This window comes from Hylobates moloch, unplaced genomic scaffold, assembly GCF_009828535.3.
Source record: "Hylobates moloch isolate HMO894 unplaced genomic scaffold, HMol_V3 SCAFFOLD_3, whole genome shotgun sequence".
Taxonomy (NCBI): domain Eukaryota; kingdom Metazoa; phylum Chordata; class Mammalia; order Primates; family Hylobatidae; genus Hylobates; species Hylobates moloch.
In genome coordinates, this window is record NW_026652278.1 from 29846165 (window position 1) to 29862846 (window position 16682).

Genomic DNA, 16682 nt, shown 5'->3' on the forward strand with positions numbered 1-16682 from the left:
TTCAGGGTCACACAGCCAGCCTGTGGCCCGGGTAGGACTTGAACTCAGGACTCCTACTGGAGGTCCCCACTCCTTCGCTGGTCTCACCCCAGCCCAGCCCGGAATGGCAGGAAGAAGGACCTCCAGTTACTGCTTAGACGTCGCAGCTGCACAGCCTCTTCTCCGCTTTCAGGACTGAGTTAATCCTGATGAGTTAGGTCTGTTTCATGCCCCGCGCAATCTTCCTTGCGATGCTCATCAGATTCCTAGGGCGGCATCTGGATGGCTTCGAAGACTCTGGCAGAAGCTGAGCCCCGCCGTCAACGGGCTGCACTACGTTTACAAGAAGCCTTTAATGCCCTGTGGTCCCGGCTTCCTTAATGGGGATTTTCCTCCCCCTCCTTTTTCTCTCCCCCTTTTTATATGGTCACCGGTTTGGCTTTCAGAGTGTGGTTTGGATTCCTAACAGAGAAGTCAAGACCGGAGAATCCCTTCCAGGCCCTCCCTCCCTCTCTCCCTCCCTCTCTCCCCCACTGGCCAATTGTGCCAAAGCCCTGGGAAAACAAAACGTTGCTCCTGTCAGGATTTCAGCGGGAAAGAGGGAGGCCCCGCTGCGCTTCCAAAAACTCAGCTGGGAATTGGCTTGTGCAGAAATTCTCCTCTGACCTTGCAAGTGAGCAGCAGATCCAGGAGCCCGGTGGGGAGGACTGGGCAGCCCCAGGCGCAGTGGCCTGGTGGCCTCACTCAGAGTACAGGCTGGAGGGCAGGGCGGGGTCCTGTGCTTGGGGCCAGCATGGGGAGGAGTCAGGAGCACCCTCTCACCTACCTCCCCACCCCAACCTATCCCTCCCTTCTCCGGATCTCCTACACCTGTGGAGGCCTCAGTGCTCCTTAACTAGTTTTTAAAATGAGTTCTTCCCAGCACTTTGGGAGGCCAAGGCGGGCGGATCATCTGAGGTCAGGAGTTCGTGACCAGCCTGACCAACATGGAGAAACCCCATCTCTACTAAAAATACAAAATCAGCCAGGCGTGGTGGCGCATGCCTGTAAGCCCAGCTACTCGGGAGGCTGAAGTAGGAGAATTGCTTGAACCCGGGAGGCAGAGGTTGCAGTGAGCCGAGATCATGCCATTGCACTCCAGCCTGGACAACAAAAGCGAAACTCTGTCTCAAAAAAAAAAAAAAAAGAGTTCTGTCTGCAACTAGGACAGGAATGATCTAAGCCTCAGCCAGAGCTTTGGCTAACCTTGAGATTGGGGGCTGGGAGAGGGACCCCATTTATCTTCCCATCTCCCTGCTTTCTTTTTTGTCCCCCAACAGGATGAGAAAGGGCGGGAGTGCATTTTTGGAGGCTGAGGCCCTGCTCCATGCAGGTTTGTGGGCCCTCCCCCACCCTCCTGTGGTCGCCCTGGGTTTCCTCTGTATCTCAGACGGTCCTTCAGGGTCCTGCTCATACGGCTGGACTGCTGGTGTCGCTGGGTCTGGGCATCCCTCAGCTTCTGACAAACAACTGCCTTCATTAAAAAGGCCTAGGATTCCAGCCCCAGGACCACCCATCTTCTTGGCAGTCCTGAGCTCAGGTCTCCTCATGTTTTTATTTTTACACAGCCTCCCCCGGCCTCACACATGTAGCCTGTGGCATGCGAGCAATCAAGCGACAGGCAACCAAAAAAGGGTAGGAGGCAAAGAGGCAAGGAATACCGAATCTGTGACATCTTCCCCCAAGGAACAGCGGCGTCGCCAGTGTCTGGATAAATCACGTTTTATCTCCTTTTGAGAGGAATGCAGGGCAGAGCGGCTTCATCTTGGTGATGTCGTCTGTCTGCACAGCGTTGTCCGTCTGACAGGGAGATGGCCCGGCTCTCTGGCTTCAGAGAAAAGACGACGAAGGAGAGCTTGAGCAAGAGTCCAGGAGAGGAACAAGAATGACCCAGCAAGCACTTATTGAGCATCTGCTAAATGCAAAGCCTAGTGCTCCACGGAGTGTGGGGGCAGACAGGAGGGGTGAGCTGCAGAGCCATCATGGAGAGATGAGAGATATCCACGGGAAGCAGGTCACATGCAATAGGACGCGGTCACACGTTCCACTGTCTGACTTCAGCAGGGCTGGCGACCAATGCTTGTGGTGACAGGGAAGTCAGGGGTGGCTGCAGCTGTGGTTTTCATGGCCCCTGGGTCCCCTGTCTGTTCACTTCTGCCTACCAAAGGCTGCTCACCGGAGCCACTGGGGCCCTCTACCTCAGGGCTTTGTCTAGCCATGGGCACATACTCAGCCAGACGTGCTGGAGTTAACGCCTGCAGAGGCAGCCCTCAGTGACAAACAGGGAGTTGGTGGGTAGATCCCCAGCCTCCACATGTCAGGTACATTCTCTGCCATCTCCTGGAGCCCCCCAGCAGAATTGAGCTCTAGTTGCCCACCATGACTAACTGGCCTGATAACACTTCCTTCCCCTCCCTGCCCTTACTGTCCCACTCTCCTAATGATATTTCCTGGGATCGCCTCCAAAACAAGTCAAATCCCTGTTTCTGGGGCTGCGTCTGGGGGAATAATCTAAATCAAGGCGATGGCTTCTCTGAGTACTTCACTCGGACCAGAAGCAGCTGGTGTGGATTCATGTGCAGTCTACATGTCTGCTCACATGCGATGGAAATGATCTAAATTGGGTCTCCTTTAATTCAAGTTATGGAAAACCATCTTCAAGTCATTTAAATGAAAAAGAAAATGGTATTGTTTTATGTAACTGAAAAGTACCAGGTGGACCCTGGTTTAGAAACAGCTACCGACATCCAGCTGCTGAAATGATGTCAAAGAGTTCTGTCTCTCCCTCTCTCTACTTGGCTTTTCAATCACTCAAGAAGCTTTTACCAAGCACCTGTCTTGTGCCAGCCACTCTTCCTTTCTCTCATTCCATTTGCTTCTCAGGCCACTAGAGGTGCCAGGCTTTCATCCTGCCAGCTTAGCAACTGTGGGAAAAAGCAGTCTCAGGGCTGACTCTCATTGGCCCGGATTGGGTCCCTCCCCATCGCTGAGCCAATCACTGTGACTCTGGCTGACTAGGCTGCATCCTGTGGCTACCTTTGTTGCTAGGGGGTGTGGCTAGACTTACTGACACCACAAGGACTGGGAGTGGAAGATGCCTTCTCCAGAGGGAAATTAGGTAGACTGAGGCAACAGATGCCCGTTACAGCTACAGGTGAGCTCTTCATCATGTGCCAAGCTCATGGGCCCCGAAATGAGTCACAAGTGCTATAACTCACAGCAGAATGTGGCAGGTAGCCTAGGAATGGACAGCAAGTTGTGGATGTTCTGGAAAGAGGGACATTACTCCCAGCTCAGCCAATCAAGGAAGGACTTCTGAAAAGGGGGCTTTGGCCCTAGCCTAGCACAGAAGTCAGTTGTGTAAGACCTTGAACGTCAAGGCAAGGAGTTCAGATTCTAAATTTCTCAGACTAAAAAGGACTTATGTATTGATGCATTCGTTATGATTGAATGTGGCCAGCTTGGGAGAGCCAGCTGGGAAGGTCTGAGGGGCTGGCATTTCCTGTAAGCCTTGCCCATACCTGTAGAGGGGTGTCCCAGCCCAGCTGGCAGCAGCCCATATGGCTGGAGGCTGTATGTGCAGCGAGGCCAGGGAAGAGTCAGGCTGGGACAGCCATGCTTCCCTTGGTATTGCCTTGTGCCCGCCCTGGAAGGAGCCACCCACCTAAACTAAGAATAGGAATTCCTGCCCAGCTGGCAGGAACGAATGCCGATTTCTCAAGGAGGGATGGGCCTGAAAACAAAGCGTAGCATGTGGGCTGGGCTCTACTTTGTGTTGATTTGCAAGGTCACTTGAGAGCCGCACCCACTCTGGGCATTCATTGATCCTGCCATTAGATCCAGGCGAGGTGGCCTGGCCAAGTCGCTCATTGAATCCCAAGATGGCAGCCTCCAGGGTTCCTCAACCACCAGAGAGGTCCTGGGCTCTCAGCCTAGGGTGCCTCCTGCCCTCCAGGAAAGGTGACTGTTTCTCTCTTGTTTCCTTGACCGTGGACAGGGGTGGTGGCAGGTAGTGCTGGACTAAGATGCTGAGAAGCCAAGGGAGAGGGGAATGAGAAGGTCTCTGTGGCAGTTTTAGCCAGAATCCCCCACTCATGAGCATCTCTCTTCCAGGCAAGATCCTCTTCCGCAGAAGCCACATCCGGGATGTAGCTGTGAAGAGACTGAAGCCTATCGATGAATACTGCCGGGTGAGAGTGTGTCTGGGGCTGGGGGAGGGGCTCGGGGAGGGCCTCAGGGAGGGGAGGGGCCCATTTGCCTGAGTGTCCATCTGTGAAGAAAGGTTGCTGTACAGAACCATCCCGAGGCCTGGTGTTTCCTGGCCAGAGGGGTGGGTATGGGATCACCCCATAGCTGGGCCACCCTCTGGGACCCAAGGACCTCGGGTTCACAGCCAAGCTTCTGTGCCTGTCAGGATATAGCCATGTTTACAAAACACTGTTTTAAGTCACTTCCTCTGGGATGTGAACTGAGCTCGGGAGCTAAGTCAAAGAGCCTCCTTCTGAAGGGCTGCTTGCTTCTCTATGTGAGATTTTGCTGGACATAGAAGAACTATTTCTTTGAACTCCTGTTGGGATGTTGTTGGGATCAGTTCAATAGCATCAGCATTTGTTTATTCACCTAAATCTGGGTAACTACAAATGTTCATATACACATCTTTACAGATGCAGGTGTTCACACAAACACACACGCACATGCACATTAACACAGCCAGTGCCAAAGAGCAGGCAGGAGAAGGACAGCAGTGTCATGAGCCAGAGCCCACCTGTCTGTCTTTGATTAGAGCCCAGCGCTCCTGCAGAGAGCATGAATGGCTACCAGGGGATGAGCGGCCCTCAGTTTCCTCGGCAAATGGCCTCTGGAGGACCAGACTTCCCGGGTTGGAAGCCCTGACTAATTTCATGAACTTGGGCAAGTTACTGAACTTCCCTGAGCCTCTATTTCCACATCCGTCCAATGGGGAGGAGAACACACAGGGTGCCTCCACACGGTGGTCATGAGGATGGAATGAGCTGGCACATTGTAAGGCAACAGCACAGCGTCTGGCTCAGAGGAAGCATTCAGCAGATGCTTTTGTTATTATTTTTACAAAGGGCAAACAATTTGTATTAAATGAACAAGCAAATGAAAAAACTTTACTTTTTTTTTTTTATTTTATTTATTTATTTTGATGAGACAAAGTCTTGCTCTGCGGCCCAGGCTGGAGTGCAGTGGCACCATCTCGGCTCACTGTAACCTCCACCTCCTGAGTTCAAGCAATTCTCGTGCCTCAGCCTGCCAAGTAACTGGGATTATAGGAGCGTGCCACCATGCCTGGCTAATTTTTGTATTTTTATTAGAGATGTGTTTTTGCCATGTTGGCCAGGCTGGTCTCAAACTGCTGGCCTCAAGTGATCTGCCTGCCTTGGCCTCCCAAAGTGCTGGGATTACAGGCGTGAGCCACTGCACCCAGCCGTGTTTTTAACATGTTTTTGAGACAGGGTCTCGTTCTGCTGCCCAGGCTGGTGAAAAAGCTTTATTAAAAGCAAATAAAAAGTTAAAAAGCAAATAAAAAATAAAAACAAGCAAATAAAGCAAACACAAAATAATTTAATGTTTCTACTGGGCACCATTGGCTTTAATAGAGCTAGAATTTCGTAGTTAAATGAAACCCACTGTGGTTCCTGACTCAGAAATCTTGAGAAGATGTGGCATAATGTGTTATAATGTGGCAAATGAGGTATAAAATTTCACAAGTGCTGGTATTAGAGTATCAGAAGGAGAAGAGCTGGAGTTGAATCCCGGTGCCCACTTACTAGCTACGTGACCTTGGGCAAGCTGCTTTGCCTCTTTGAGCCCTAGTTTCCTCATCTGTAAAATGAATATAAAAACACTATCTCACATGGGAGCTGAGTAGGGAGAATGTATATCACAGTGTCCTCATACAGAGCTGTTGCAGGAGGAGCACTTGAGGCCAGGAGTTTGAGACCAGCCTGGGCAACATAACAAGACCTCATCTCTCCAAAAAAAAGTTTAAAATTAGCCAGGCATGTTAGCACACACCTGTAGTTGAGGTGAGAGGACTGATTGAGTCAGGAGGTCAAGGCTACAGTGAGCTATGATCACGCCACAGCACTCTAGCCTGGGTAACAGGGAACGATCCTGTCCCTAAAAAAATAAAATAAATAAATAAAAAATGTTTAAGAACCAACTTGCTAAATTTATTAACTGGCATTCCCAAGCCTATAGGAAGAAAAGACAATGTAGTCTTCATTAAACTGAAGTTTGAATTTCGTGACTGTGAACATTATACTTGGGTCACATGTTCTGCCTTATTTTAAAAGGATGCCCCAGTGCTGGATTCCCTTAAGCTAGTAACTTCTCTTCTTCAGACCAATATTCATTTTTCTCTTTAATGGGCATTCACTGTTTCTGGTTAAATTGATGGCTGTAGCCTGAGCTTTTATTTCTCTTTTCTCGTTTCTCAAAAAGTTAAATAAATGGGCAAAGCTAATGCAGGAGGGGGCATAGGGCGGGAGTAAGGCTTTTCCAGCTGGGATTTATAGCTCAGATTAGCCAGCCCAAGGCATCTGCAGTTGGGCTCCGTGGAAATGCTGTCTGCTGGGTCATCCGGAGGAGGAAGTGATAGCATCTTATCTCCTAGGATCAGGCTTTGAACAGGACTCCTGATTCAGAGGGGCTCTGGAGCTCCAGTGTGCCACAGGTAGCTGGGGGAGCCATGGAAGTGGGGTCTGCAAGAGGAGGGGCCTCCTAACCTGATTAGCACAGATGGAACCTGCCCAGAGCCAGACAAGGAATGGGGCCATGGGCCCACCAAGCAGACAGCCATCTATCTCACAGGCGGTGATTTACTCTGAGAATGGCGGGGGTGGGGCAGTACAGAGTGACCTTTAATTCTGCTGAACTAAGAAGCTGGGATCTGTGGTCTGATTGTCTGAGAAACCCACTGACCTTGGAATGGTCTTTAGGGACAAGTCCATGGCCACTGCCACCTAACTTTGCATTTCACAGCTTGCCTCCAGACAGACCACTCAGTATCACCGCCGACCCCAGCCAGCACAGTGCCATGTGCAGTCCGCTCCACGGCCAGCCCTTCCCCTGTCTCTACCTGCCCTTGGCTACGTACTGCCTAGAGCCTCTGGAGTCTCTACTTACAGTGCCCTGCATAGCCCACCTGCTTGGCTGGTCATCTTCCTTGGACCTGCTAGACAATGTGGGCTCAGAGTCTGGGGTTTGATGGGAATTCAGATGCACCCAAAATTGTGCAGCTGGCTCTGCACACCCGAGCAGCCGGCTCCCTGCAAGGACTCAGACGTGGAAAGTCTGACCGTGCAGTGGACCTCCCCAGACTTCGGGCTCCCTGCCCTTGCTGGCCAGCCAGTCCCACCACCTAATGGCGGTTTCACAGCCCAATCTCATTGTTAATTTTTAACATATAAGCAGCAGATTGGATGGGAATCACGGAAAATTTACCACATGCCGACTGAGTGATCGTTTTATGTGGCACTTGAGGGTCAGGAGTCTATGAAGAGGGGTTCCAAAGGCATTTCTTTAACTTCATAAATTAATTTAAAGGGCAACATGGTAATGCAGTTAATATTTAATGGTCTGGGACCTCAACAAGTTGAAGACTTTCATCAGACTAACAAGAGTAAGCTATACCATAGAGGCTTGGACTCACAATTTTTTAAGTGACTCTATTTACCCCGTTCCTGGGGGTGAAATACATGTTTGCAGTGTTTGTCCAGGGGATAAAATAAATGTTCTAGGGAGGGGTTCAGAGAGGAGTGTGAGAGAGTGTTTGAGAATGATCAACTCACCCTTTGACATGTTAATGACATTTATACAAGTCTCCACTTCCTGGTTGGTACGACTAGAATTTTTTTGCTGCCCAAATAGCTGAGCTTGTTTCTATTATTCGTCTATTTATGACACATTTGATTGCAGGGATCAATGGCTTTCTTTGTAGGAGGGAAGAGGGATTGGGTGCGGTCAGACTTAGGGGCAGGAAGTCTGAGCCCAACAAGAGGTCAGCGCTGAAGGGTAAGGATCCCCTGACCCTCCCCTCTGCACCTCCCAGACTCATTCATTTTTATTCCCACTTCCCAGACTTGAAAACTGAGGCTATTGCATGGCAGTGGTTCCTAGTCCCAGGTATTCTCCCTTCCACTGTGGGATTTTCCACCACAGCCAATCATTGGCTCTCCCCTTGGGGAGAGTAACGTTGTTCTTGCGGTCCTTGTTCTAAAAGCAGACCCGGCCCAGGAGAGGCCTTGCCAATTGGGAGTCTTAGGCAGAGGCCAAGGCTGATCCGTTCATGAGGGGCCTCCTGAGTGGCCTGGTTCTCTGGGGGAACCCAGATAGTAGAATCTCACCATATCCCTGACAGACCCAGGAGAAGGAGTTTCTAGGTTGAGATAAAGCAGATCATGTCCCTTTTCTCCTTAAAGACTTTCAGAGGGCCGGGCACAGTGGCTCATGTCTGTAATCCCAGCACTTTGGGAGGCCAAGCTGGGCATATTGCTTGAGCCCAGGGGTTCAAGACCACCCTGGGCAACATGGTGAAACCCCATCTCTACAAAAAATACAAAAAGTAGCCGGGCGTAGTAGTGCACGCCTGTAGTCCCGGCTATTGGTGAGGCTGAGATGGGAGGGTCACTTGAGCCTGGGAGGCAGAGAGGCTGCAGTGAGCCATGATTGCACCACTGCACTCCAGCCTGGGCAACACAGTGAGACCCTGTTTCAAAAAAAAAAAAAAAAAACGGGACTCCTTCAGAGGAGTCCCGCTGCCCCGGAGAACAGCTGAGTACCTCAGCCGGGCCCTCTGTGGGCTGGTTCCAAGTGCTGCTGGGGCCTCAGCTCCTACCTCTCTCTTCCAATATCCTGCAGTCTAGTCCAGCAGACACAAGGCCATCCCCAGCTAGCCAGGCCTCTGCCCCTGAGTCTGTGCTGGTCCCCTGTCTGGGTGCACATTCAGTTTCCTCAGTGGGCCCTTCCATAAGCCTCATGACTCCCCAGGAAAAGCTGATCACTCCTGCCATTCTGCCCCCAGAGGACTGCGCCCACCCCCACTCTGCGCATTTCTCCTCTGCAGGAGGGTAACTTCTGTGTGTCTGTCTTCTCCCAGATTATGAGCTCCTTGAGGGCCACATTTGTCATCTCTGTGTCTTCACTAATAAATAGGAAGCCCAGCCCTAAGGGGGTGTCCAGCCAATGCCTGATGACAAGATGGAAAGATCACAAGTAGACAAAACTTCCTCAGAGAGTGACATATCCCCCAGGCTCTGATGTACTAAGATCCCTTGTGAAATGGCTTAAACTGCTACCAAGAACTAGACACCATTTACATTTCAAGGGGAGTCGCTGCTCAGATCCTTCAAAAAGAAAACCCGTGTGTTTTGAATACTCTGATTTCAGAAGTTCAGTGAGATCCCAGCTTTCCAGATGGTGACCTAGGAAGAACAGTCCGGGCAGGTTAGAGGCAGCCCCAGAGGTGGGGCTGGAAGGACACAGGTGGGAGGCCAGAGGAGCAGGATGCCAGCCCCCTTGTGCCACACCTCCAACTCCGCCCAGAGCAGCCGAGCTTTTACCCATAAGATTTCCGGGGATTAGAAACTGATGCTTTAAAAAAATTAAAAAAAAAAAAAAAAAAACAACGAGAAAAGAAACTGATGCTGCTGAAAAGAGAGAAGCAATTGATCCTGTGTAAACAGTGGGCACCCGTAGTGTTTTGCCAAATGCAGAGCTTTGCTCTTTGTCCTGACGCAGGCATTACCCAGAGTGGTGGGCTCTGTGGAGGATGACCGTTTTAAGGCAGAGGGCCTGAGCACAGTCTGCCAGGGCCCCCTCCTGTGCCACTTGCATGTGCAAAGACCAGACGTGTGCCCACTGTATCTGAGTGGAGGTCTCAGAGACACACAATGCAGCCACCCTCTCCCTTGTTTACACCTGCACCATTGGCCATGATGACACTCGGTTCTAAGTGGTGGCTCCTGTCATGGCCCCCAGAAAATGGTCTTGAGGGGCAGGAGCTGGAGACTGCAGGACAGTTTAGGACTGGAAATGGGGAAACTGGCAGAGCTAGCTGATGGCAAAACCTGAATGGCTCTTCAGCACCTCATTACCGGTCCCTCCGACCCAGGTACCCACTACCCCAGCCACTTCCTGCGTGCCATTTCTGCAGATCTGCTCTCAGCCAGCTCACTGACCCCTGGTTTACAGAATGGCAGGGTTGGAGGGGGACTGAGGCCAGCTCAGCTGACATTCTCCAGGGACCTGCATAGTTCCAGCAGCCCCTCAGGGCAATGCTTCCTGCCACTTGCCCCAGAAACCTGAGGGCTAGAAAGTCATGCTCATTTCAGCCCTTCTCCAACCTGAGGCCTTCAGAACCCTCTGAGCTCACCTGAGCTCTATTAAAAAGTCTCAATCAGATTGATTGATAGATCAGACAAATGAATTCACTGGTGATGGTGCTGTTTAGTTAGAGCTGTTAACAGTTACAGCTGGAAGAAACTTCAAAATGTCTCGAACCTGGATTTGCCTCAGCTGTGTTCCACAGGGTGTCACTAGGAATTGTTTGGAAAATGAGCACCACAGTCAAATACCTGTGGGTAAAGCTAGAGGCAGGAGGGAGTGGATCAGGGCACAGGCTCTGGACTCAGCCTGATTCAAAATTTTTCTACTTACGGCTGGATGCCGTGGCTCGTGCCTGTAATCCCAGCACTTTGGGAGGCCGAGGCAGGTGGACCACTTTCGGTCAGGAGTTCAAGACCAGCCTGGCCAGCTTGGTGAAACAAAATTAGCCTGGCCTGGTGGACATGCCTGTAATCCCACCTATCGGAGGTGAGACAGAGAATCATTGAATCCGGAGGAGTTGGTGGAAAGCTTTGCTACCTACTAGCTGTGAGGCCTCAGGGAATTATGTAACCTCTCCGTGCTTTAGTTTCTTCTTCTGTAAAACTGAAATCATAGTCATACTGTCCTCTTAGAGTTGATGTGCTGATTAAATGACACAGTCCCACAGGATGTTGTTAGTAGTAGTAAATGCTGGCTTGTACAAAGCTCTACAGGTTTCTTTCCTGCAGAACTTCTCAGAGGCTTTGTGATGGTAACAAACATGGTGATCCCCAAGGCCAAGATGGGGGGACCCTCAAGGCAGATTTCACATGTGCTCACAGAGCTCATTTCACCTCATCAGGGAGTTCTTCTGTGAGACATACTTCGGGATTCCATTTTATCTTGGAAGAAATGACAACCAGAGAGGTGAAGTGAGTTGCCTAAGGTCACACAGCAAGTATATAACTGCAGAACTGGAACTAGAATTGACTCCTGTCTCCCATTCCTGTGCTCTTTCGAGTGTGCATCACTGCTTTGTCCTAAAGAATGACGATGGCAGCAATGACACTAATGTTATCACGGCTCACATTTACTGAGTGTACTCTTCACCAGCTACTGTGCTAGGCTTCTCGTGTTCATCTCACTTAACTTCCTAACAGCTACGTAGGTGCCATGTCGCATCCCAGAGCTCAGAGAGGGCAGGTAATGCATCCAGCCCCACAGAGCCCATAAATGGCAGAGCCAGGACCCAAAGCCACATCTGCCTGCAGTCCTGAGGTCCTGAGGCTCTGAAGCCCTGACTTTACCACCACATGGCATACATCATGAATGTCTCATGGCAGAATTTTAGACCTAAGCTGGGGTTGCTAACCCTGATATGCCCATTATCTGGCCCCCTACCCTGCTCTTCTCAGAACGGCTGGGCTTGGGGGTGCCCTGGCCCTGGCCATCATCACCAGCCCAGGCTGCAGGGACTCACTGCTCAGCACCACCCTCTCCTGCCAAATGATTTTGGCCAGAGCTGAGCTTTGGCAGCAGCTCTGATGGAAGCTGCTCTGGGCTGAGAGCCTCTTGTCAGCCTGAAATCAGGACGAGCCCTCCACGCGGCTCCCCTCAGGGCTCCCTGTTAAATAAAGATGCCACGGTTGTTCCACCAAAAGGCCTCTTTGTCTGAGGCCCTCGTGGCCCACGCGTCCCCTGCCTCCGGAATGTGGGTCTCTGTCGGCATGAAGAGCCCCTCTGTTCCCTGCCAGGGCTGGGTGAGCCATGGCTGGCCAGGGTCTGCGCTTAGGGTGAGTGGCAGCACACTGAGCTGGGAGGGCACCAGCGCTGTGGGCCACTGAAACCCGCCCTCTCCTGCCCTGCGTCCCTCCCTCTCCCTTTCAGGGTGGTCACCCGGCAATGACTGCACAGATCCGGGATCCCTGGTAATGGTTTCCTCCTGCCTTCTGCCCATCCCAACCCCACTGGCGCTCCCTCCTGGGGCCCCCTGTCCTCCCTGACTTTCTCTCCCTCTCTCTTACTCCCTGTCTGTCTCTCTTTCCTCAGTTTTTCATTTCCTTTTCCTTCTACCCTTCCCAAGGAGAACACAGCATAGACAGTGTGCGTTAAATGAGAACTTGAACACTGGAGGCATGCTCCACCCATCTGACCTTCACAGCTTGGGGCTGGATTCTGCCCCTTTCCTCACTTATTGCTTCACCCCCAGCAGCCTCAGTGTCCCCATCGTACGTGGAGGCAACGATGTCTACCTCCAGGACAAAATGGGGTGACATATCATTAGATTTGCTCTCTCTCATCCCTGTAAAACCAGGTACAGCCCCATATGCAGCACACACTGCAAAGCCCTCACTGTTTGGTGGATGATTGGAGGATTCAAGGGGCCAAGGGCAGGGCCTGACACATAGCTGCTCATTTAATATTAATTTTCCTTTTCTGTTTCTTGCCTGTTGATGGAGATGTGTTATGTTAGAGACCCTTGGAGAGCCATGACCCCTGAAAGGAATGACTGGGAGTTACATCATGCTCTCTTATCTGCCATGGTCGGCTCTTATCTCATCTTGCCTGGGTGTGGGTTTGGCATCAAGAAGGGCCCATCTCGATAGGATGCCTGGTGCTAGATGGCACACCTGAATTGTTATCTAACCAGCTCAGAGAATAACTAAACCATCACTTTCCTCTTACTCAATATTATAATTCTATAGATGCAACCTAAGATTATATGTGGGTTTTTTGCCCCACTATCATGTCCCGTAGCTACTGGATATTGGGTTTATAGACATGGAAACCTTCACTACCTTATCCATTTTTCATTCATTCATTTCTTTAAACAAATATTAATCAAGTGTCTGCCCTGTCAGGTACTCTACTAAGATCTGGGGACACAGAAATCAACCAAACAGACTAAAATCCCTGCCTGCATGGAACTTACCTTCCAGTGAGTCTTTCCCACCCTCCATGGGTGCCTGTGGGCAGGCCATGTGTCTCCCTGCACCTCCGTCACCTCACCTGTAGTATGGGGATGGGAATTGTGCCCTCATGAGGACCCTCATGAGGATTTCCTGGAACGACACTCACAGACTCACTGTACTTGGCCCAGGAGCCAGTGGATCCAGGCCTTGCATCTGAAGCTGGTTGTGGCGCGTGAGGTTTCAGGAGGCAGGGGCATGGGACAGGGTCCTGTCTTATAGACCAGGTCTCATCAGGAGTTTCTCACAAGCCCTGTGTTTGTTGACTCCTCCAGTCCTGGGTTTTCCTCGCTTCTCCTGGCTCTAGCCCTCAGCTCCCTGTCCCCGTCCCTCAGCCCTGCTTTGGTAGTGTTCTCTCCTGTCTGTTTGGACCAGGGGATCCTTCCTTGCCCCAGCATTTCTCCCCATACTAAATTGAGGGGCCCAGAAAGCGGGGCTACACCTGGCCTCACCCTACACCCCCAACCCCTCCATGTCGGACTGGGCCAGGTCAGGGTCCCACGTGCTGGTGTGCAGCATGAACTCTGACTACCTTCTTTTTATTTTGTTTTGTTTTGTTTTATTTATTTATTTATTTATTTATTTATTTATTTATTTATTTTGAGACAGAGTCTTGCTCTGTCCCCCAGGCTGGGGTGCAGTGGCACGATCTCGGCTCACTGCAGCCTCTGCCTCCTGGGTTCAAGCGATTCTCCTGCCTCAGCCTCCCAAGTAGCTGGCATTACAGGCGCCCTCCACCACACCCAGCTAATTTTTGTATTTTTAGTAGAGACGGGGTTTCTCCATGTTGGCCAGGCTGGTCTCCAACTCCTGACCTCAAGTGATCTGCCCACCTTGGCCTCCCAAAGTGCTGGGATTACCGGCGTGAGCCACCATGCCTGGCCTAACTCTGACTACCTCCTGACCTAGTGCCTCACTTTCCAGCTGCAGACTCTCCCCGTGCCTGGATGACAAGCTCACAGCTGGCCCACACACTTGCCATGACTACTGTTTCCCATAGAACGCCCACTCCTCCTCTCTGCTTGTCCAAACCCTGCAAACTCCACAAGCCATGCCCCTGCCCACTGTTCTAAGAAACCTTTCCACGCTCCTCAGTTTACATTGTTTCTCCAGGCATCCTCAGCTTGGCCTAAAACCAGGCCCTGCTAGTCATGCCCCTGCCCACCTCCTATGGCCCTTCTCCCTTTCTCTGGGCCCTCAGGCCACACTGGCCTTCATTCATCTCCTGGACCAACATGCTTGATCGCTCTACCTCCACCTTGACCAGTTAATTCTTACCCATCCTTCAGAACTTAGCTTTAAAGAGTCCTTCCTGAAACACTGGCTCCCCATCTTCCACATCTTCTTGGGTTCTATCAAACTCCATCATAGCGCTCTGTTGTCCTTGGCAGCAATTATCAACTTGTCATGAAATAATTTTGTAGTCAGTGTTTTGGGAGTGTGAATGCCTGGTGCAGCTGGAGCGTGGCTAGTGGGAGACAAGGCTGGGAGGACGTGACCTTGGACTGTTGGGTTAGGGATCTTGGACTTATTCTGTGTGCAGAAGGAAATTCCCTCAGGGTTCCTGCAGAATGATTAGCTCCTAAGGACCTTAAGACCCAGGGTTCCAGGGTTCAGTGGTCTTTTTTTTTTTTTTAAGTCGGTCGTTTAGTTGGTTGACTGGCTGGTTGGATGGTTGGTTAGTTGACTGGATGGTTGATGGGTAGGTTGATTGGATAACTGGTTAGGGTTTTTTTTGTTGCTGTCTTGTTGGTTTGTTGATTAATTGGCTGGTTGGTTAGTTGGTCAGTTACTTGGCTGGCTAGTTAGTTGAGAGAAATGGATAGAAAGAGGGAGGGAAGGAAGGAAGGTTGGTTGTTTGATTCATTATTTGATTGGTTGATTTGTTGATTAGTTTTCTGGGTGGACAGCTGGATGGCTGGTTGACCATGTCTTCCATGGCTCAGTTCTTGAGCCTCTCTGTCACTGTTGCTGCAAGGTGACACTGTCTTGCTTCTCCTGTTCCCAAGTTCATCACACCTAATGCCCTTTCTTCCTGTCCTTCCACAGGCACTTGTCCGGCTGCCCCCCCACATCTCACAGTGTGATGAAGTCTTCCGGTTCTTTGAGGCTCGACCTGAGGATGTCAACCCTCCAAAAGAGTAAGTAATAGCTCAGGCCTCTCCTGTGTGCTGGGGAGGCATGGGCTAAAGCAGTGGCCAGCCCGGGGAGGCTGAGCCTGTGGGAACACATGCAGAAGGAGAGCTAGCCGGGCTAAAGAACAGTGGTCCAAAGGAATGGGGGACATTATTCCCCAGGTTCCTAGTGCCAGAGCCACTCTTCATTTTCCTTTACCCCAGGGCTGCAAGTGAGAGTGTCTCTGCATTTGTGGAGCATATTTTCCTACAAACTCTTTCTGGCTCACAGGGTTGTTACAAGGAGCAGATGAGATAACAGAAAATATAATGGTCATGTCACTGAGACCACTCAGGGCTAGCACAGTCCTTGCTCTTCGCAGTTATGGCTGCAGAGGTCCCAGCGTGCACTGCCCAGGCTGAAAACTCACCTGCCAAATAACAGCAGTCCTGGGCTGCTACAACAGATTTTATAATCATCATAAAAAATCATAATGAATTTACCCAGTGTCTTTTAGGTATAGCATTTTATGATAGGCATTACCATATTCAATAGTCCCATTTACAGAGGAGGAAACCATGGCTCAGTGACGTCAGGTGCTTTTCCCCCAAAGTCATGCAGATGGTTTGATAGGAGACAGGCCAAAACCTGAACCTAAGTGTGTGGTTCCTAGTAGCCCAGTGTTGGCTAATGTTTCCATGTTTGGAGAGAAAAAGGGAACCATGTAGGTCTTTTTTCTCTCTGAAATTGGGATGCTGTGGGCTGGTGGTCAAGATGGCCCACTCAGCCATGCTGGTTTCCCACACACAGGACCTGACTCCATCCAGATGGCCATGCTCTCTTGCTCAGAGCGTTCTGCTCACCTGCAGTCCTCAGCATAGGTTCTCATTGGAGAGAAAAATCCAGTTCCCACCCAGGAGCTGGTGGGCAGAAGGCAGGGAGGGGTGTTGGGGAAGAGAGAGGGTTGGGGAGAGGACTGAAGTGGATGCTGATGAGTCACCTCACTCCATAGCTATCCCCTGGAAGCTTAAAGTACTGGACGGGTGACAGAGAGGCAGATGGTGCCTACTACAGAGGGAGAGGAGAGAGTAGGACACAGGAACTCTCTGGGCCAGGTGGGGAGAGGCAGGGGGAAACTGGTGATGGGGAGGAGAAAGCCTGAAGATGAGGGTGAGCATTGCATGGCTCTGGAGGTGCCATTCACACTGCACTTTCTGTGAATGTGCCCATGAGGTTGTAGAATAT

The 16682-nt window shown here is 51.0% G+C and overlaps 1 protein-coding gene across 2 annotated transcripts in view; it reads left to right on the forward strand.

The window, feature by feature from the left end:
* The window catches only part of SH3PXD2A (SH3 and PX domains 2A), a 286817-nt gene that overhangs the window by 135990 nt on the left and 134145 nt on the right, over positions 1–16682 (forward strand). For both annotated transcript variants that reach the window (XM_032178540.2, XM_032178549.2), the window contains exons 4-5: positions 4132–4208; positions 15372–15463. In XM_032178540.2, coding sequence (XP_032034431.1) covers positions 4132–4208; positions 15372–15463 — 169 coding nt within the window. The remainder of the gene's footprint in view (positions 1–4131; positions 4209–15371; positions 15464–16682) is intronic.